The sequence below is a fragment of the Miniopterus schreibersii genome, assembly GCF_964146895.1.
Source record: "Miniopterus schreibersii genome assembly, chromosome: 8".
NCBI classification, from domain to species: Eukaryota; Metazoa; Chordata; class Mammalia; order Chiroptera; family Miniopteridae; genus Miniopterus; species Miniopterus schreibersii.
In genome coordinates this window covers 39569531-39591601 of record NC_138109.1, presented here as the reverse complement: position 1 = coordinate 39591601, position 22071 = coordinate 39569531, and the positions used below count along the sequence as shown (strand labels likewise).

Genomic DNA, 22071 nt, shown 5'->3' with positions numbered 1-22071 from the left:
GCCCTCTCCCAAAACCACCTCGCTTCAGAAGAGGCTGGCAAAAAGATGAGCCGTCAGTCCCTGGGGACGGAGCAGCCAGGGATGAAAGGAAGGGATTGGAGGGTTTCGGGGAAGGGTTAGGAGCTTTTCTGCAGAAGAAAGCTCCAAGAAGCTTCAAAGGCTTTGAGAGATGCTATCTAACATTTAACCATCACATCCTGAGGACGTAGAATTAAAAGCACTGTTATCTCTCGGGAACTGTGCACAAAGGAGCACGTGACTCAGGCAACTTCTCTTTCAGACGCCCAGAGCTTCTGTGGGATCAGTGCTGGCGCTGCTCCCAGTCTGGGACCGGCCTGAGGCTGCTGAGATTTTGGCTAAGGAGAGTTCCAGTCTCCACAGGAGCTTCCTAAAGCAAGGCCAAGTTTTCAGTGACCAGATGAAGGAGCCAAACCCCAGCTCTTTACAACTGGCACGCCTCCGTCCTTTCCTGTGAGAGGAGATTTTAATCCAAACTGCTTTGGGTTCACCCTGACAGAGCTGACCTGGCATGGATGCAAAAGGACCAAGACAGACCTAGGCAGTGGGGCTCAGTTGGTTGGAGCGTCGTCCTGTGCACCAAAAGGTTGTGGGTTCGATTTCTGGTCAGGGAGCATACCTAGGTTGCGGGTTCCATCCCCATCAGGGGCGCATATGGGAAGGCAGCCGATCAATGTTTCTCTCTCACATTGATGTTTCTCTCTTTCTCCCTTCCTCTCTCTCTAGAATAAGTAGGCATGTCCTCAGGTGAGGATTAAGAAATAAATTAATTTAATTAATTTTTAAAAAAAGGACCAAGGGGGGGGGGAAAGTGCATCAGAAATAAAATTTTATGACTACTTTTTTTCCTCCAAGAACTATTTTTGACTTCTTTCTCAGGAGGTGAAAGACTCTTCCAGGATGCTTTTCTTGACCTCGTGGCACACACCCTCTTGAGAGGGTTATTTTGTAGAGGCTCAAGATAGCAGAGTCTATATTTATTTGCAATAGTGAAACAAATATGATATGCGCAAGATGACACCTCTGAGACATGAGAAATACCAGAGAATGGAGGACAACCGATTCTGGCTCCAGGATTCTATGAATCAAGGACAGCAGTCGCCTTCATCTTGAAGTCAGCTCTTTCCCCCAGTTAAAATGATAAACAGCCAGAAATTACAACCAGGTGTTTGTGCTTTACATCTGTGACCTTTGGGTGTTCAGGGGAAATGTTCTATAAATCCTAGGCACAGAGGGGTATAATGGAAAGAATCTGGGCTTTGGAATCAGACAGAACAAACTATGAATCCTCTGTTGGTTACTAACTGTGCGACTGTGGGCAAGTTGCTTCTTCTCTCAGAACCTCAGTCGCCTTATTAATAACTGTTTTGAGGCTGACATGAAGCAATGTGTGTGAAGGTGCCTAGAACTTTTGTTCTACGAAAGTGGACTATGATGGAGTCTTAACTAACAATCAATGCAGGTTCTACCCATTTTATTTGCAACATTTATTGCAATTCTTGGTTAGCAATTATTTGAAATTAATTCTAAAATAGTTTTTAGATGGAGACTTTTAACTCATTCAAGAGTGACCCTTTTTCTAAACAACCTTCCTAACATTATTCCGCCTTGGCTACTGTTTGCTTGTTAACTCATTCATTTGTCTATTCAAAGTACATTTACAATGTCAACTATGAGTTAGGTGTCTGGAGGTGCCATGGAGCACAAAAACAGACGTGGTCCTGCTTTCGTGATACTCTATGCTCTAGAGAGTTCATGACAGCTGTTCTGAATTACCAGGTTTTCCCGGTTCTTAGAGAATGGAGATCCTTGCCTTGGTTCCCAGGGCTACTGTGTGGCAGTCATTACTTATACCTTCCACAAAAGAATAGCTTAAAGGAAGAAGAGAACAATGAACTTGTCCAGAGCTGGTCAAAGAACTCTGATGAAGGAGGCCAAGTTGCTTACGGTGGAATTCTTTTTTTGACTATCCAGAGATCACAGACCATGAGGTGTGTGATATATTTTTTCAGTTCTCTAGTTTAGTTCACCTATTTTATAGAAAAGGCAACTGAGATCCAGAGAAATTACAACTATACGTTTTTTACAGATAAACAATTAACCTAATATCTTTGTTTTTCATATTTCCTTTCCTTAATTAGAGGCACAGGAGAAATTTTCTTAGGTTTTTACACACATTGGGGGAAAGGCAAATTGAAATTAATGAAAAGCACTACTGGTAAAAATAAATAAATAAATAAATAAATACATAAATAAATACTTTTTAAAAATAGAAGTACGCAGGGTACAGAAGAATTACTGAACATTCTAAGTATTTTGTTCACTGCTGAATCTCTAGTGCCTGGTGGAAAGCAGGTACACAGTCAATATTTGTTGAATCAATGAATGAAGTATTGACAACTACACAGCCTTTGGGGACCAATTTTAATGAGCCCAAAAAGTTAATTTGGACTAAGCATAGTCATTTCCATAATTTCAGAAAAAAAGTTCCCGTACTTTTAGTGCCCCAGAGTTTATAAAACACTTTTACCTTCATATTTCATTTAATTCACTCAATAGCTGGACTGTTATTTCCATTTCTACAAATGAGAAAACTGAGTACAGAGAGAAGTTAAATGACTTCCCAATCTACCAAGGGGCAGAAATAAAATTTGAATCCATTTTTCTGAATCTAAATCCAATGCTGTTATCACATCCACTTGATAGGTGCATTTAAAAGGCTTAAAAAAATTTTATCCTTTTGAATAATGTTAACTAAATTTTGCAAGCCTCGTTCTTTATGGATAACGTAAAGACTGACTTCATCCTGGCCCTGACCAAATTATTTTTAAAATCCCCAATTGGTAGAGGTGGGATGAACTAGAGTTTTATTATCAGTTAAAACAGGAAAGAAGTTGTATGTGTGAGAATTCTCTCTGCTCACTTCCCCACCCTACCTCCTACCCAGCCAGCCAGGCTGTGGCTTACCTGGTGAAGAAATTTCGGCCATACTTTTGCCAGTGATCTTTGAGAATGTCCTCCACACTCTGTTTGCGGGTAGCTAGAATGGAGAGCCAGGCAAGCACAGCCCAGAGCCCGTCTTTCTCACGAATGTGGTCAGACCCTGGTGTGGGGAGAGCAAACAGCTGTGAGAAATGTGATTTCTCCAAAATACTTGGGAATAAACTCTACAGTAAACATGTAGATCCAGCCAAAGAGGTCATAAAACTTTACTGAGAAACTTGGGTACACGCAAGGAATCACATATTAAATAAAGCAATATAATATTGAAAAGAAGTTGATGTTTCCCAAATTAATTTAAAATTTTAAGGCAAAGGCCAATAAAAATGTCAGTGGAATAATTTGGTGCAGTTTGATGTATCAATGATAAAGTATTATTAATGTGAGTGGTAAAAAAATAAATCTTATGTAAACAGAGAGAATGAGACCATTATACATTTTCAATAATTAAAACAATCTGGTAGCTTAATAGAACAAAATGAAGTACCTACAAAGAGACCTAAATCTATATGAGATTTGAATATATGAAAAAGGTGCTGCTTCAAGGTTATAGGAAAAGAATGGATCACTTTTTTAATAGCAATTGGTTAACTAGCTAAATACTTGGAAAAAATTCAGTTTTTTCTCCCCTATAAAACACCATACCAAAAAAAAAAAAAGTACAGATAGATGACATATTCAAATGTCAAAATTGGAAACCTTTAAATACTAGAAAAAATATTAATGCTTTTTTAAAATCTTGGAAGTGATTAAATACATGTAAATTCAGAATTCATAAAGGAAAAAATCAATGTATTTGTCTACTTAAAAATTAGCATTTCTATCAGCAAAACTATTATAGATAAAATAAAAAGATCATTTGCAAACTTAAAAAAACACATCTGCAATACAAAGTATATGTTTAATATACTCAATATAGAAAAAAATCTTATATTTAACAAGAAAAAAGCAAACCTTCAACAGAAAAGCAGGCCAAGGATATAAATACGCAATTCACTAAAGAAAAAATATAGGTTCCCAAATAAATTAAATTAAAGATAAGACCACAATAAGAAACTGCTACTTGCCTGATGAATGGCTACAGATTTTAAAATGACAACACCTAGTATCAGGGGAGGGGTAAAGGAAATGAGGTTCCAACATGCTGCTGTTGGGAGGGGTACAGTTCTTCTGAGAGCAAAAAGTATCAAAGCCTTAAAAACGGAACTATTGTGGATCCAGCTACTCTAATTTTAAGACATCTTTCTTTAACCAATAGGAATTTGGTCAAATAAGTTATGGTACATCTGTCTCCTGCTAAAGTCCTTGCTAAAATCTTTACCCAAAATAACAAATTGACTCCTTTGGATGTGGTTATATGCATAGAGACCCTTTACCAAGAGCCTGATGTGGAACACAACTCTCATTTTTTGCCATTAACTTCCTTATTCTAAAAAACGCAGACAAAGTTGAGCTCTACTTTCTGATTTTGAGTAGGACTCCATAAGAACCCTCTCTACTAGTGCTTTGTATATTATCATGGCTTGAATTATTTATGTGCCTGTCTGCCTTTCTTGACTCCCCACTGGGTCTTATTCCTCTTAGAACCGTCAGAGTATCTAGCACAATACTGGCTAAGTAGTAGGCATGAGGTAGGTTTGCTTCCTTCTCCTCTTCATCCTTTTAGACCCAGCTCAAGTATCCTCTCATCTCTGAGACTAGCTCCCAGCTTCCCAAGGCAGTTATGAGCTACTTTCTCTCTCTTTTCCGATAGCAACCTACTCAAAACATCTGGTGCAGCCCCATCCTCCTTGAGCATCAAACATCTATTCATGAGCCTTTCACCCCACCAGCCATGTATTTCTTGGAGGCATCTCTTATTTATCCTTGTAACTAAGGCTTCTAATTAACATGAAATATGGTATAAATAGCCAATTGTGAAGAAGTGCATGAATAAATTAATCAATTAATTAATCTACATTTTCTCTAAGTGCATAAAAACACCCACATTTTCTTTCAAAAGATTTTCTCAATAAGTTACCGCTTTTAGAAATAGCAGTTCTTAAAACTGGGTGCTGGTAAAACTAGAGATATTAGGTGAGATTTTTAATGTGTTATATAACATATTTTGGAAATGTTTACCTAATTTTATTATCTATAGACTTTTATTTGCCTTTATTGCTCTTTCAAGGAACAAAAAGTTAGCTCTCTGACTCTTAGAGCTTTTGCAAATAATGATATGTTTTGGCAATAGTTCATCTGGGAAGCAAGATCCTGGCAGCTTCCCCATTATACTGAGAATTCATCACAGAAGCATATAGGTTGGAATTATTTGTCTGTGCACTCTTGAGGTTTTTTTCTTCCTTCCTTCATTCTTTTATTATTATTGTTTATTTTGTTTTAGGATAGACTGAAAGTATAAGCAGCAATGTTCCTTTGTTCTTTTCCTGCTCTAAATAAAGAATTTAGCTTTCTTTTATGTGAAAATGAAAAGAAAATCTAAAAATCTTACCCAACTCTGATCAAGTTACTTGAGGATAATTAAGTCACACACCTAATATTATAAACAAAATAACTGCCCTGGTGTATTTCTAAAGCTATTGGTTTTGTTTTTTTACAATTGTGGTAGTTAAGGTTCAATGGAAGATGCTTCGTACTTTAAGAGTCAGAAAACCTAAATCTGAGACTCTGTTATCTAGAAGCTGTTAAAATCTGGACAAGTAACTTAACTTTTCTGAGCTTCAGTTTTAACTATAAAATGGGGATAAAGCCACTTTTCTCACACAATTGTAAGACATTTGTGACAGAGAGTGGAAATATTTTATAAACTGTTAAGTGCTACATAAATGTGAGACACCATCATGAATAAGGGAACAAACCAAAAACATTTAGGGAAAATTAAAGTTTTCCACTGCGTTATTAAGTTTTCAAAAATAATGTTCTTTAACTGTACATATTGGGGAAGAAAATGAAAGAATACCATCCAATATGCTCTTTTCTCTGGGCAGTGGGATTGTCATGTTTTCCTCTTCTCCCTTATCTAATTTTCCTGTTATAAATGTGAATTACTGGTACGATTTTTTTTAATTAAAAAATGTAAATACAGCCAAGCTCACTTGACTGTGAGAAGAGGGAGAGCACTGTCAGGAAGCGCCACTGGTCCCGGCTGACACAGTGGCTGCAGGTTTCGCACAGGTCTCTTCATACCTGGTCCCGCTCAGGGACTGAGCGCACGGGAATTCTGCTCTTTCAGCACCCTCACCCACCTGTCGCTTTACTTCGGCCTAATCAGCACCTTGTGATAAGTATAAACTCAGCTCAGTCAGGGCACCTTCTGGGTCTCAGCCAAGAAAAATGTCAACCCCTGCTCAGGGAGCCAAAAGCTAACGGTTCAGGGATTAGGTTCCATTGACAATGGGCATCTCAGGAGGGACCCGGCTCTTGCCCTCTCCAGGCGACAGGCCTGCGGATGGGGAAGTGGCAGCTAAAAAAGAGCTACACGGAGTTCCCTGAAAGCTCTAGCGTCTGTCTTTCGGTCTTTCTCTCTGTCTCTCTTTCTCTGCCCATCTCTATCTCTCCTACAGTCTCCTAAACATGCTATTCTCTCTGCCTGGAAATTTCTACTCCACACGGACCTGGCTAACACCCTCTGCAGTTACTTTAAACTTCATTCAGTCCAGCGTGCCTTCCTTCTCACCCTTTGTGCAAATTCTATCACCATCTGTCTCTTCTCACCCCGCCCTAGATTAGGAGTTGTCCCTGGCTGGTGCCTGGCACACAGTCAGCTCTCAATAAGGCTTTACCCAAAGAACGGTCAGACCCCAGTGACTGGCTGGGAAGTTCAGCAGACCCGCTGTGCCCACAGTCCTGTCCTCCTTGGCTTTCACTGCACAAAGGACTTCACTCTGAAAGTCCAGGTAAGCTCCTCAGGAAGCCTTATCCAGATCATACCAGCCCTCATGGGGCTCTGCCCCAGCCACCCCCAGACTGTCCACTTAGCAATCGATCCCACACTGCCTTGTGACTGCCCCTGGAACTTCATTTCCTTTGAAGAAAGGTAGCAAGAGTCTGAGGAGCAGGAATTGTGTCTCAACCCAAATTCCATTTTATACTCAACAAATACGAACTAGTGCCTTCCATGTTCCAAGTACAGGTGAAAATACTGAGATGAGTAAGACACACTCCCTGCCCTCACAGATGAGCTCAGACATGCAGGTGAGGGAGACAGACGTGCAGGTAACAGTTGCCCTGAGTTAGCTATAATTAGGATATTGGCCTAGCTTCACTGGCGTATTCTCTCTGGGAACTCCAGAGATGGGATACACTACCCTTCCTGTGGGGGCTTTACCTACAGGGAAATGCACTCAAGAGGTATGCAGATTAGAAGGAGAGGGAACTAGATAGAAAATCTGATCCTCTACACCACAGAAACAGGTTAGGTGCCCTGAGTATAAAGCTTCCAGAGCTTCTGTGCTTTGCCTCCAATCACTCTGCACACTTGTAATTACCTGGCCAGGATCTGGCTTCCTTCCCCAAACATGGACTCCACAGAGCCCTCCCCCAGGACAGCACTGTGTCCCCAGAGCATCACCCAGCATCTGGGATACAGTCGAAGCTCCGTAAATATTTGAGGGATGAATTGATGAAAAGAAGGACAAACATGAAGAGTTTCAAAAGCAGTGACATTCTATTCTATTCAGTGACTTCACTTTCTATTATCTTCCCAATTTCCCAGTAAGTTCAAGGTGGGACAGAACTGACCACTTTGCCCTCTGCCGTTGTGTATAAACATGTACATCCACATGGGGGGGAATAACAATGCACCATGAGCTCAACCAAAAATAACAGGTTCACACTGTCTCGTTCCAGTGCCCATTTCTGAGTCCTGAACAAGAAAACACCTTTATCCCTGGCGTTTGTAATGCTGATGTCAGGAGAAGTGTCCCAGCCTCTGTGGCTACGATAATCCAAGGCTGTTTCTCCAACATAAACAGGCTAATATATAATTGGTAACATTAGTAACATCATGGGCTGGGTTTTTAAATGCTAGTGGTTTGTTTTATACGGTGAGCCAGTTCTTCTGAAGTCTGACTCCTATGCACCTCTTTGCAAGTAAACTTCGCTTTGTCTTTTATATAAGCTCATCTCTTCTCACAAAGACCTTGGGTCCCCAACTCTGGACTGTGGAGTGTAAGTGATGGTGAGTCCCCATGTGATTTGCAAGAGGTGGGGTGGGGATTCCCCACTGAGGTGGGTGTTTAAGCAGAAGAGCGTTGACTAGTTACTTATGAATTCAGCAACTCATAGGAAATCACATCAGGTGACTTTTAAAGTCCTTTCCTTTCTAACACCAGGATTCTATCTGTATAAATGGAGGGTGCCAAGGGAATAGTGTGTTCTCTCATTCATTCAGCAAGTGTTTACTGAGCACCTATTATGTGCTGGGCTTTATTGGAGGCTCTGGGGATATGGTGGAGAACAAGACACATGTGACTCCTGTCCTCATGGAAATTACAGTCTAGTGGAGCCAACAGACATTAATCAAATAATCATAAATAATTGTTAAATGACAGCTGTAATATGTGGGGCAAAGGAGAAGTGTGTGGTGCCATGAGAGCCAAAAATCAGGGGATTTGACCCACTCTGGAAAGTCAGGCAGGCTTTCCTGAGAAATTGCCTCTGCTCTAGCCTGGAAAAAATGCAGAAATAAATGACCCTGTGCTCAATTAAGCTATAGAATTAAATATTTCAAAGCTTGTAGAATCTCTAATGTCAACCCTGAGAAACTGTAAAGGAACTGTTAGAAACACTTGCCATCAAGGGACATAGGAAGTAGAAATTAACTCCTATAAGCTAGGAGACCAGAAGTTAAATAAGTTCAGCTGCACTCATTCACAGCAGTGGAGACCCATGGCTATCCAGTCTGGTTTCTAAAATGTTTAGCACAGAAATATTACAGAACAATTTTCTTGTTTTCAGAGAGAGAGAGAGTTTGTGGATGTTCTCATGATGCATCCTCTCTTTGAATAAAATAGATATGTAAGGGAAGACAGAACCATGGTTGCACTTAGTATTTGTTGAGTGGGTTAACAAATAAACAAGAACAAACTTTCACAAGGAATAATTTAAAGTCTAATACTCGAGTTTAAAGAAATCAATTCCACAAATGTAACATGGGAAACTTTTCTTGGCAAATGCTCCTGAGCAAAAACTTAAAGGGGTTTAATTATCTATAACATTATATGGGCCAAACAGTATTATAAAATATTCTAAAAGCTAACATACATGAAAGTTATGTCAAGCCAAATACAGAGTACAGTTCTCTAGAAATAATCATCCCACTCCATTCTTTACCTGCCAGGTCAACCTTGGAGGATTTGGGCTCAGTACTGGACATGATTTTCTAAGAGGAGCATTTGTAAACTTGGAAGCATCCAGAAGCTGGGGTTGGGTATATAAGTAATGCGAAGTGAGGGTGGCCTGGAGAAGAGAGAACCTGAGGGCTGCCTTCCAGTATTTGCAGGTGTGTCACATAAGAGAGGAGCATCCTGTGCTATCCTGTCTTCAGGCCTATTCCCAGCCAGTCAATACCAGGGACACCTAGTTGGCTCCAAGGGTCTGACCCACCTTGACCAGTGATTCCCACATGGGTATGTGGAGCAAGATGTTACCAGATATACCATAAAAAAAGAGATGGGCAGTTAACTATGTTTAGCTAAAACTGTACAGACAGGATTTCTTACAGTAGAATGTTTTGGAATCTTCAAGTGCTGCTAATACCATTGTGAATCGCCAAGAGAGAGGTGTATGCAAGTTTCCCAATCTTCATTGAACTCAGAATCCTCTCATGGAACTAGTATTCTTCCAAACACCCTGGGAAACCTTGTTCTAGACTTTTCTCTTTCACTAGCCTCATCATTTGAAATAGGTACATGGTATAAGGAGTTAGAAAACCAAAGATTTAGATATAGTGTCTGCCTTCAAAGATAGCTTCATCCATAAAGAGTGATTGGTACCAAGCTTGCACTGGGTAACACTAGGGGGGATTTGATGGAGAAGACCACATCACAGGTTTATTGGGTGTTCAATAATGTCCTGCCCAGCCAGGCGTGGCTCAGCAGTTGAGCGTCGACCTAGGATCCAGGCAATCGGGGTTCAATTCCCAGTCATGGCACATCCCAGGGTTGCGGGCTCGATCCCCTGTCGGGGGCGTGCAGGAGGCAGCCGATCAATGACTCTGTCATCATTGATGTTTCTCTCTCTCTCTCTCTCCCTCTCCCTCTCCCTTCCTCTCTCTGAAATAAATAAAGATATATTAAAAAATAATAAATAATGTCCTGTGGAGTAATGCAGCACCATCCATATTTTATGAGGTAGGAAAGGACTAAGCAGTGGCCTTGTACTCTCTGACCAAAGACCTAGAACCTTGGGGAATCATCCAGCCTTCTTTGTGGAAACTGTTCAATGCCACAACCCATTCATCTTTCTTAATTCCCTCCAATTCTATCAAGCCAATTCATTACCAAGAAGTATTGCCACTCCCTTGAGGATATTAAATTGCTTAGAACTTTATAAATAGTTTTCTCAAAATTTCCACTCTACCTCAGGACTGGCAGGAAAAGAAATGAAATCAGCATTCTATTCTGTTCAACCTCACATGAACTGCAACTCAATGGCAAGACTCACCAAACGCTAGATTTTGATCTTTTCTTTGCTAAAGAATGGAAGTAGAGTGCTGAAGGACCAAGAAGACTGGCCCTTTTACTTCAAAATATTGGGTAGAGAGAATAGGAGAAGAAATATAGCCACTGAAGTACCTTGCAACGCAGCTGGAGACTAACACGTGGGAAAGGGCCACACACTGAAATGGATGTTTGGAAAGAGAGATTGATGTAGGTAGGATGGGGTAGTAGGGAAGGCCACAGAGGTGGGACGTCAGGCAGGTCAATATTGCACAGGCAAAGGGGGGGAGGGAGAGCACAGAAAGCGGGGTTTAAGGGTATTGGGACACCCCCCAAACACATCACATTCCATTCTTTCACTGTATCACAATTTATACATTCATCCTCCTGGTTAAGAACGTCGTTTTAATTTCTTGATCACCTAGCAACTTAGTCCCACCCTAATAGTCTCCCTTCATTTAACCTCAATAAATCACAACTCATTGCTATAGAAAACCTGGGCCTATTAAAGAGAATGATTTAATGCTGTGCTGAAATGTTCCCTTAAATAAAAATGAAAAACTGACTCGCTCCACCATATTTCTTCCCAGAAATGAAAACATTTATAAAGGTTTCCTTGACCACTGAGGGAAGAAAAATATGTTTATCACTCTGTTTAATCCCCACAGACTCAATGACCAGGCTGCCGAGGAGGCCCCCAAGCTTCCTGTCTTGGTAGATGTGATCCTCCTGAAAGTAAAATTAGCCCTCCTTGGCTGGATGTGCTCATGGCTTTTCAAAGTGATGTGTACACTTCACCAGGGTTGTTATAAATAAATTGCATCTTGATTTAGGACACATCAGCTCCCGTTGCTATTTCAGTGCGGCCTTCGCCGTCTAAGCTTTCACTGCAGGTAGTGTTTACAGGAAAGAAAGGGGTAGCGCAGGGCTGCGCACTTACCAGTCCCGAAGCTCTCCTCCCCACAGAGGGACAGTTTGCCTGCATCCATCAAATTCCCAAAAAACTTCCAACCAGTGGGGGTCTCATACAAAGCGATCTTTGTAGCATTAGCCACCCTTCAAAGGCATGAAATCAAAGTTACATCACAGCAGGACTGTTAGCATAGCCATGTGAGGGATGGAAAATAGCAACCATTATTGTAATCAAGGGTCCCATTTAGCATCGCTCAGACGTACACACAATTCTAAGATTGGTGGAAAATCGTAAGAGAAAACTTGGGCACAATGGGCTATTCTATGTGGACTCCAGGGAGGGGGTAAAAGAGGAAGAAGAAAGAATTAATTCAGCTCACTGACTCTAATATCTTAGAAGAAGAAACAGGAGCAAAATGTGCAAGGCTGTTCGGGGGGTTATTTAAACGCATGTGTTTTGGAAACAGTCAGCATCTATAACCACTCTATAAAGAAAAAAGAATGATGTTTTTGATGTACTTATAATCACAAAATAATAGAATAGGTCTAGGAGGTGAGTATTTTACAGAGAAGGAAACGGCACAGAATGTTGTGTGATCAGCCCAAGGTCACACAGCCAGGAAGCCCAGCTGCCTGCTATTCAGCTGCCCAGTCAATGTTCCTTTCATTTCACCAGAAGGCCCCGCAAGGTCAGTGCCCAGCGGGCTCTCCCATTTGTATCAGCTTCATCCACACTGGCCCCCTGCCCCCTCCAACACATCTTTTACTTTTCCCTATATATCTTTAAATTATTTAAAACCTTCTGTGACTTTTTTTTTTAGATGTCTTTCCCTTTGAACAGGAAAAGTTACTACATTTCATCTAGTTTTAGTGAAATTTGCTTTCCGGAATATTTGCCTTATTGCTGGCAAAACAGTGTCATGTTTCGATTCCAACATTTGAGGGAAATTAACCTATGATTTTGAAAACTCTGAAAGCACAATAAAATTTTATCTGGGTAATGAGGTGTTTCCATTGTGATTCTATATGTGGAATGTCAGTTTTTCCAGAAGTTGGAATTAAACTGTTCTTGGATGACACAGAAGGTATTTCAGGACCTGACAGTTCTAATGTACAATGTGAGGCCACACACCCGCTCACGACTTCAGGAGGAGGAAGCAGAGGCAGAAGCCCTGGGTTCTAATTCAAGCTCTGAGGTCCTAGCTGTGAGGTCCTAGATGAGACTGCTAACTTCTCTTTTGGTTTCCTCTTCTTGAAAATAAGGACTGCTGTGAGGGTCAACTGAGATGGTGAATGTCAAAAAGTACCATGTAAACTACAAACCACTCTATAAATATGTCATTATTTTCTTGTTAGCTGAAGTGAGCACTATTCTGTAACACACACACATACTCAGACCCACAATAGGAAACTACTGCAAGGCCCAGTGGTTAGAAGCAAAGATTCTGGGTTCAAATCCTGACTCAGCCATTTACTAGCTAGGTGACCTTGGGCAAGTTACTTAACTTCTTTGGCCCTTTTGTTTTCCCACCTGGAAAGTAGGGCTTATATAGCATTTACCCCATGGGGTTGGTCAGAGAACTAATAACTTAAAACATATCAAGTACTTAGTGTCTAACACAAGGTAATGCTCCATAGATATCAGTTATTATTACAAGAGCCTAGACGTGCACATTCTGCTTTCCTACCTGGTCTGACTTTTTATTCACTCACTTGCTCTTTACCCATCATTCGGCAAACATTTCCTGGGCACCTAACATTCTAATTAACATTCTTCCTGACTGGTCCTCATTTGTTATTTATTACTGATATTTTACAATAGTTTTAGATGTGATCTTATAATCTACCTTAAAGCCTTTATAAATGAGGTTATATGTAATAAGTAAACAAATAAGGAAATCAGAGATATCCACTGTTTATTGTCGCTGGATCCTTTCTTTCTTATAAAACCTGAATGTATTTTTTTTTAAACTATTTGAGCTTTCACTTTATTTAGATTTTGAATAAATGAGCATTTACTGTGTTTGTATGTGCATGGGTATCCCATGAGGGAAGGATAAGGAATGTTTCCTTGAAAGTTCTATTGAAACATTGATCTTACTTCAAACTGCTCTTTCCCCACGCTCTGCACACTGCTAAAGGGAAGGGGTTCTTTAGAATGATGTCTTGGCTACAGTGGGAGTGCAATCCATTCATTTATTCATTAACATTCAATCATTCCTTTTTTTTAAACCTGTGTGTTTGCGTGTGCGTGTGTACATGTGTGCACATGCGTGTATGTATCCCCTATTATCTATGCGCTGGGCACACTATGGTCAGGCAGAGCTTAGGATGGTGAATAAATCAGTCTTTTCACTGTGGAATTTTGTAGTCCAGCAGGGCAGACAGTCAAGTACACAGGCTATCAGCACACAGTGTGGTAGGTATGTGCTGGGATGGAAGAAGTACAGGGCGCTAAGGGATCAGAGAGCCAGGACATCTAACCCAGAAAAAAACTTCACCCATTCCTTCCTAAAATAAGCACTTATTTAGCACATACTACACATCAGGTGCCCTGGCTGAGAGGGGAGGAAGAGTGTTCCAAGCATGGAAAAGGGCCTGCTGAGGGGCAAGAGAATGGAGAGACTCACCTGTCCAGGGCACCACTGGTGGGCATGCTGCGCGCTAAGCCGCGGACCCCGGTTTGCTGGAAGTACGGAATGCTGAAGATATTGGCAGCAATGACAGCCACGGAGTCTGAAGGGTTCACAAAGAACCCGTGCTTGCCCAGAATCATGTTTCGATCCTTTGAGAGAGGGAGGGGATTCAAAGAAAGAGCTTTTAGTTAAGCTGTAGAAGAAACCAAACTATCTTACATAGTGGAGGGGATAAAAATTTAAATTATAAAACTTCGAACTGATTCATTTATTCACAGTGGGTTCTAAACACTGGATTTTGTTTCTAATGGGTCTGTACAGTTCTGCTGGGCCAAAGAGCTAAAACTGTTTTCAATAAAAGTGCAAGCACAAACTCCTCAACCAAACACTCTGTTCCCCCTCTAGAGCCCAGCAGACTTTAACCTGCCAGACCCTTTCCAAACTCTGGAACCAATCACCTCCCTCCCAGAGGACAGGAGAGGTAGAAACAAGAATGGAAATGTTGGCTGTTTATACAATTTGGTAGGCCTATCCGGGCTTCTACATCATGGCCTGTCCATTTGGTGAAGGACCCAACAAGACACGCTGCCACCTTCCCTGCTTCCTCGGTGCCTGGCATACTGGTGCCTGGCAAGAGAAACTCCCCTCATGCACTGCTGCAGAAAAATGCATTTCAAAATAGTGTCAACTATGAATCTTTTCCATTTCTCCAAATTTTGATATGGGAAAATTTAATTTTTAGGAAATAGTGAAATCTAGCTGATGTTAAAGAACAACAGCGACAATAAACAATATATCTTTTTTTCAATGAAGTAAACATGTAGTGCTTATGATCTCTGAGATACCAAGGATGCAAACCTAAAACACATTTTCTCCTTGTCTGGTATATGTTCGCCACCGTAAATAAAACAGAGGGTATCAAAAATATTAATTATAAAGAAGGGCTAAAAGATTAGTTCTCTCATTATAGTTCCATCATTCAGCTAATGTTAATGAATGAATGGGGATATTATATTTCCAAAATCCTTTCCAGAGATTGCGTAAGTAACTAGCTGCTAGTTGAGAGTAGAAACCTATCTTAGGATGGGGATCTAGAACCCAGCTCATGAATCAGTAGTCATTAGATCATAACAAAGCCCGAAAAATCCTGCCACTCCTGGCAAACATCAATGTCTGAAATTTAAAAAATGAGGGCTCATTTCAAGGACTCTTATTTCTGTTTGAGAGAGTCTTCTAGTAATTTAGCCCTGACGCCAGGTGCAATGAAAGATCTTTGACTCTCACTCACTAGGTTCACAGGGTCCAGCAGGTACAGCCCACCTTTTCCCCCCCTGTAGGATCAGGCCTGGCCTGCCTCACAGTTCCGTTAAAGGCACTTGTACCCACCCCATCTCCATCAAAGGCAGCCCCAAAGTCATGCTCTCCGGTCTTCATGGTCTCCACCAGGTCAGCTGCATAGGTGAGGTTGGGGTCAGGGTGGTGGCCTCCAAAGTCCTCCAGAGGGATGCAGTTGACTGCCGAGTTTGCAGGGGCGCCGAGTTCTTCGCAGAGGATCTTCTTTACATATGGTCCCATGACTGTGTAAAGCATGAGATGAAGAATCAGAAAGTAAAACTTATTAAAGTCTGTGAGGGTGGGGGGACGAGGTGGAGGCATTCTGGGGAAATGGCACGAACAACAATGAGAACGTGCACACTGAACTCAGGGGCTAACGGAGACATCAGCCTGGCTGGAGTGGAAGGTTCTATGAGAAGGAGTAAGGAGAGATTAGGTTGGAAAGGGTGGGGACAGTTGATGAAGGAAAGAGTGGGGAATGGGAAAGAGCTGACCATTAGGCCCTGCTACACACCTGTGTCAGATGCTCCTCAACTGTTTTCTCATTTGGTGCTTGAAAAAGGCCCACAAGGTGGGACAGCTTAGTGTTTGAGAGCTTGGACTCTGGAATCAGAGTGCCTGGGTTCAAATCCCAGCTCTGCCAATCCCGTGCTGTACCATTCTGGGAAAGTTATTTCATCTCGCTGTGCCTCTGTCTACCCTACCTGCAAAATGAGGGTAATTATAGTAGCTGCCTAACAGGGTTAAATGAGTTAATAAATATGAAACACTGAAAACAGTATGGCACATGTTATAAATGTTTGCATTATGATTATCACCTTCAATTTATGGATAAGAAAACTGAGGTTCTAAGATGAAGCTATCTGCCCAAACTTATACAGTAAGTAGGAGTGGGAGCTGGAATTCAGAGCCCTAATCTTTCCACTCTAACAAGCTATCTGACAAATTGATTTTAAAAAGTCAGACGAAAACACGAAAAACTAGTCCCATACTTTATGGTGACATCTAATATAACTACCAAGAACGTTCATCTCTAAAACCATGAGAATGTGTTTTCCTCAAGGAAGGTCCTGACACCATGTCACAGAGATCAGAACAGAATAGAATGTGTATCTCCTATTAGGGGCCACGTGTTAAGAGGGCTATTGACACAACACAGAAGGAGATCTAGGCAGCCAGGACTGTAAGGGATATAGAAACAGGGGCATTAGAGGAACAACTGAAAGGCCTGGAGAAAGAAGTCTACTTCGTGACCAGCTTCTCTCAGCAAAGACTCCATCATAAGTCCCATTCCCGAGCCAACCCAGACTTCTCATTCCTCCAATGTGGCGTTTTCAAAATATAAGACTTCATGCATTTGCTATAGCCACTGCCTCACCTGGAAATGACCATCACTTGATTTTCCACCACCCTCAATCTTTCTTTCATAAAAGCTCAATTGGTTGCCATTTCTTCCAAGAATGTTTTTTTAATACCCCCTCATCAAACTATGCCGTCTTCCACCCCCCACCCCCTCAAAGAGAACACCTGAAATCTATCTAACCCTCATTTTGCTGGCTTCCGAGCGTTGGTTTTTTACCCATCTCATCTCCCCAAGCACTGCAGACTCTTTAAAGGAAGTCACCTGCTGAGTCCCTGCCTACCCGCCAAGCATACATGTAGTAGGTACTCAATACATGCCCAGTGCATGGTTTGAAAAGATAGAATAGCTTTTGTCTGAATAAGGAAGTATACCCAGCCCGGCTGGAATGGCTTCGCTGGTTGAGCATCATGCCGTGCACCGGAGGGTTGCCGGTTTGATTCCCAGCCAGGGCACATACCTGGGTTATGGGTTTGATCCCCAGTTGGGACACGTACAGAAGACAACCAATCAGTGTTTCTCTCTCTCTCTCTCTCTCTCTCTCCCTTCCTCTCTCTAAGCATGTCCTCAGGTGAGGATTAAAAAAAAAAAAAAGTAGACCCATTCTGTGGGACTCCAGTGCCACACAGGGAGGAGTTCCAGGATGAAAGATTCAGCCCTCCAGGAGGTTTGCTAACCCTGGTTATGTAGTATTAACAGAAGGCTCTGAACAGCATCATCAAAAGGGTTCAAGCATAGGTAGAAAGTCTTTCCCAACCAGGCAAACAGCTGGATTCCAACAGCAGGGGAAATCCTGCCACTCAGAGATTCCAAAATTCTAAATCATTACAAAACAAATGAACAACCTAAGTGCTCAGGAATTTCCATATTCCTACATGCAAGAAAGCTTCATGGTTCGGGTTTATAATGACAGCTGTCGTCTCTACTGACCTGGCCACAACCCACAGAGGAAGAAGAGGGAGAGACACACATCCTGTTGTTCCTGAATTTAATCCTGGGCTTGCTGACCTCTTCTAAGAAAAGGAGCATGTGGGGGTAGGCGAGCGGGGCTGTGGGGCTCAGGAATGTGTTTGCCAGGTCTAGTAAATGACCGAACACCCCCTTGGAAATAGGGGGGGCATTTAGGAAGAATGTAAGGTATTTTCGGAGGGACAGGAAGAGTCCACAAACACACCTGCATATGGCACGAGCCTGATGCTTAATGGGGACACACTGCCCTTCGCACTACCTTACCACGGGGAATGTCTCTGCTGTCTTTGCTGCATACGATTAGGTTTTTATCTGTGTGGATACTGCTGAAATGGTTGCAAAATAATTGTTTAAAAAAGCCAGAGACGGAAAAGGACAAGAACCACATGATTTTACTCATGTGTGGGATATAAAACAAAAGGCAACAAACAAACTCATCGACACAGACAAGAGTACGGTGGTTACCAGAGGGGAGGAGTGGGGTGCAGAGGAGAAGGAGGGTAGAGGGGGTCAAATACACGGTGACTGAAGGAGACTAGGCCTGGGGTGGTGGGCACACAATACAATATACAGATGGTGTGTGACAGAGTTGTACACCTGACACTTATAAAATGTTATTAACTAAAGTTACCCCAATAAACTTAAATTAAAAATGATGGGGTAAAAGCCAGAGAGAGTCTTAAGAAAAGACTTCTTAGAGCATCATGATGCACAGAGCAGAGAGCAGCTTTGCATCTGAGAGAAGGGAGTGGAAGAGAAGTGGCTCCGTACCTCCATGCATGGCATCGATGCGGATCTTCAGTCGGTTTGGACCAGAAAGCAGTTCTTTCAGTGCACTGAAATCAAAGATGTTTCTCAGCATTGCAGCATAAGCTTCCACCGAATCCACAATTTCCACTGTGGGAACAGGCAATATTGAAAGATGGGGGAACTAAGCACATTTGGAAATGTTATCCTCTGCAATGATTACGCTGCTGTAAACATGCCATAGCTGTTACAAAGCCAATTACCGAGCAGCCCCAAGATGCCAGGACTGGTACACGATCTCGAATTCAATACTAACTACATTCCTGAGAGGTTAATGATACGAATCCTATTTTGTAGACAAGGAGGTGCACGGTCTGTAAGGTTAAATCACTTGTCCACGCAGCTGGGATGGAGCATACAGGGGATTTTTGACAGAGGTTTGCCTGGCAGTAAACTCTGTTTTACTGCCACACTGATTCCCTATCCATCTCCATGAGGAGTGTATTTGGGTGTCACAAATAACAGAAAATGTGGCACCGACTTTCCTTTCCTTTTTCCAGGCCCATTGCCATCAAGGCTTCATGATAAAAAGCGGGGAAAAATATTTTTTAATGCATCACTTTCACATGCACCACTGAAGAAATAAAAGAAATATAAGAACTCAGTATTGTTGGATTTTCAGGGGTCTGAACACTTTTGAGACATTACGAATTTAAGAAATTCTCTACTTGTGTTTTCTAAACCTTAAGCATGTCTTCAAGATGTAGCAAAGCACCATCTTCTCTTTGTTAGGATGCAATTGCCAGTTCTTGATGGGTGGGTTTAAACAAAAAATGCATCCCATACATTGTGGTCCAGAGGGAAGAACACCCGGTACAGCAAAGTCAGAATGCAAGTCACGATGCTGACCATCTCATCCTCATTTGACTAATATGAGTAATTTCATAAACATGTACTCCATCAATAGCTGTAACACCTTGACTTTTAACAACAAAATGTTCACCACTACTGATAAGATAGGGAGTTTCAATTTAGCCCCCAAAATGGTCTAATTTAATTTTACCGAATATTAGGGCAGGAAAAAGAAAATCAAAACCCAGGCTTTGGAATCATTCACACCTGAGTTTGAATCCTGGCTTACTACTCACTCCCTGTGTGACCTTGAGCCTGTTACTTAAACTCTCTCAGCCTTTGTTTTCTCATCTGGAAAAGGTGCTGCCCTCACAGGGCTACTGAAAGAATAAAATTAGATAATCAATGGTAAGAGCTTGGCACATAATAAAAGCTCAATAAAAGTTAGCTATGAATGTAATCTTACAGGTCTTCTAGCCAAGTTCACTTTATAGGTATTGAAACTGAGGCCTTGAGATTTGGAAATGACTTACCCAGGGTCACACTGCTGATCAATGCAGGGCCAGAGAGCCAAGGTCTCTAGACTCCCAGACCCAATTCCAGACCTGCTAATTAATGCATGCAAATCTCACTGACCACAATCTTTCTATTAAAACCTGCAAAGGCAAATCCCCCAAGTTGAACTAGGAGTGGGCAGGAGGAGTGGGAGTCGTTGGCAGGGCGGTAAACATGCCTGTGAAAGGTTTGAACTTGTTTTCCAGGTCAAACTGCTGCTTTCCCAGAACTCCAAGGTCTACTTTCAGGTCAGGGCAAATTGCATATTCTTCGATTGTCTTGCTGATTTGGAAAATCTTATCAGTTACCGCTTCGGGAGCAGGACCTGGAAATCAAACAGCAAACAGTGGGTTGCTTTGTGCAGCTGACATGTAAATACAAAAAACACAAAACTCATCAATCAATTCCTCTTCACTCACACATCTGCCATTCATTTCATCATCCAGGCAGCAAAGTATCAGGATTTTCTAAAGGAAAATTTCTTGTTAATGACCATCCGTGCATGGTTCCTCACACTCAGGTACAGCAGAATGAGAAGCATTTCATTTACACCAAAAGGAAACAAAGAACCCTCTTGCTAAGGACCAGAACCAGAACCCTGGCCTCCCAAGGCATTGATTATTGGTTTATCCTATTGAACATAAAATTGACTGTCCTAAAAATGTCAGCAAACTCACCCCCATTGGAAATATTGAATTTGATTCCAAAATCTCCATTGGGCCCTCCAGGGTTGTGGCTGGCTGTCAGGATGATGCCACCAATGGCTTTGATCTTTCTAATGATGCAGGATACAGCAGGGGTGGAGAGGATTCCATTCTGTCCAATAACCAAGCGGCCAATCTAGAAGAAGAAATCCAGAACACACACTTTCATATCAATACATCCAGAGCTACTACACAGAAACACCATACAACAGGCAGATGAACCAAGAACTATCCTATTGGACCAGGAAAGATGTTCTTCAATGAATTTTTACAGCTTGGGTGGTTATTATTATTTCGAAGTAGAATATTATTGTTGTTGTTGAATAATATTATTACTGAAATAGAATCATTATTGTTGAACAAAGCCATTCCTTCAGATAGTTTGCTCGTACTTTGCAGTTTTAGAATAGTGTATGAGCTGGGGGTACTGTAAGACTCTGGCAAGAAAAAATAAGAATATGCAAAACAAAGCCTTTCCAGACCAGGTTCATAATCTGGATACTGAAGAGTGTGAGAGAACCCACATTTTTATCCGATTCCATTTTCAGTCCACATTGGGAGAAGAACATGAGTTCAGCTAGTTAAAGAAATTCTAACCCAAAGAGAAGACTTCTGTAAATTACAATGTTCGGAAAAGTAAAAAACGCAAACTTTATATGAAGACTACTATAAAATGTATCTCGTAATTTATGTTTCCAGTTGAGCTTGGATTTCAGTACAGTACCATGTCAGGGTTCCCTGAGTCACCTCCGGGTACAAGGCCTGGAGTGCTGGGAGCTGCTACTGGGTAAACCAGTCAGAACTGCCCTCATGAAAGGGCTGCCAGTAGTACTTCTGTTGCATTCGTAACTCACCTTCCCATGCTCTCAAAGATGGTATCAGCACAGCTCCTAGATCTTCCTTCACTAAAATGATAGTAATTTATATCTGTTTCAACATGACCCACATGGGACCAAAATAAAGTTCTGTCCATTGCTCTGACATACTTGGAGAAGATGTGACTGCTGCATAAAAAGATTTATAAAGTGAGGAGCTGGTACCCTCCCTCCATGCTCCCTTCTGAGAGAAGAAAGGGATGGGGAAGTTTTTAAATTTTCCATTTGTTATTTTTCTTTGGCCCCACCAGAGATAAATATGGCCGAAAGAATGAATTGATGGTAGAAGATGTGTTTCTTATGGTGAACATGCCAATGAGATACCTGGATTCATTGGAAAGTTTTTCTGGGACTCTTCCCTTTGCCACCCACCCTCCCAGAGGTCACCCTCCCATAGGTGCCTGCCTTATAATTCCACCCCTGCACTACCACCCACCTCCCAGGAAG

General features: G+C 41.7%; 1 protein-coding gene across 2 annotated transcripts in view; it reads right to left on the bottom strand.

Annotated features, from left to right (window-relative positions):
* PGM1 (phosphoglucomutase 1) overlaps positions 1-22071 on the bottom strand; it is a gene marked incomplete at its 5' end in the record, with an annotated part of 46757 nt that overhangs the window by 5750 nt on the left and 18936 nt on the right. For both annotated transcript variants that reach the window (XM_081144416.1, XM_081144417.1), the window contains 7 exons: positions 2986-3121; positions 11620-11735; positions 14222-14376; positions 15614-15804; positions 18663-18788; positions 20224-20370; positions 20723-20885. In XM_081144416.1, coding sequence (XP_081000542.1) covers positions 2986-3121; positions 11620-11735; positions 14222-14376; positions 15614-15804; positions 18663-18788; positions 20224-20370; positions 20723-20885 — 1034 coding nt within the window. The remainder of the gene's footprint in view (positions 1-2985; positions 3122-11619; positions 11736-14221; positions 14377-15613; positions 15805-18662; positions 18789-20223; positions 20371-20722; positions 20886-22071) is intronic.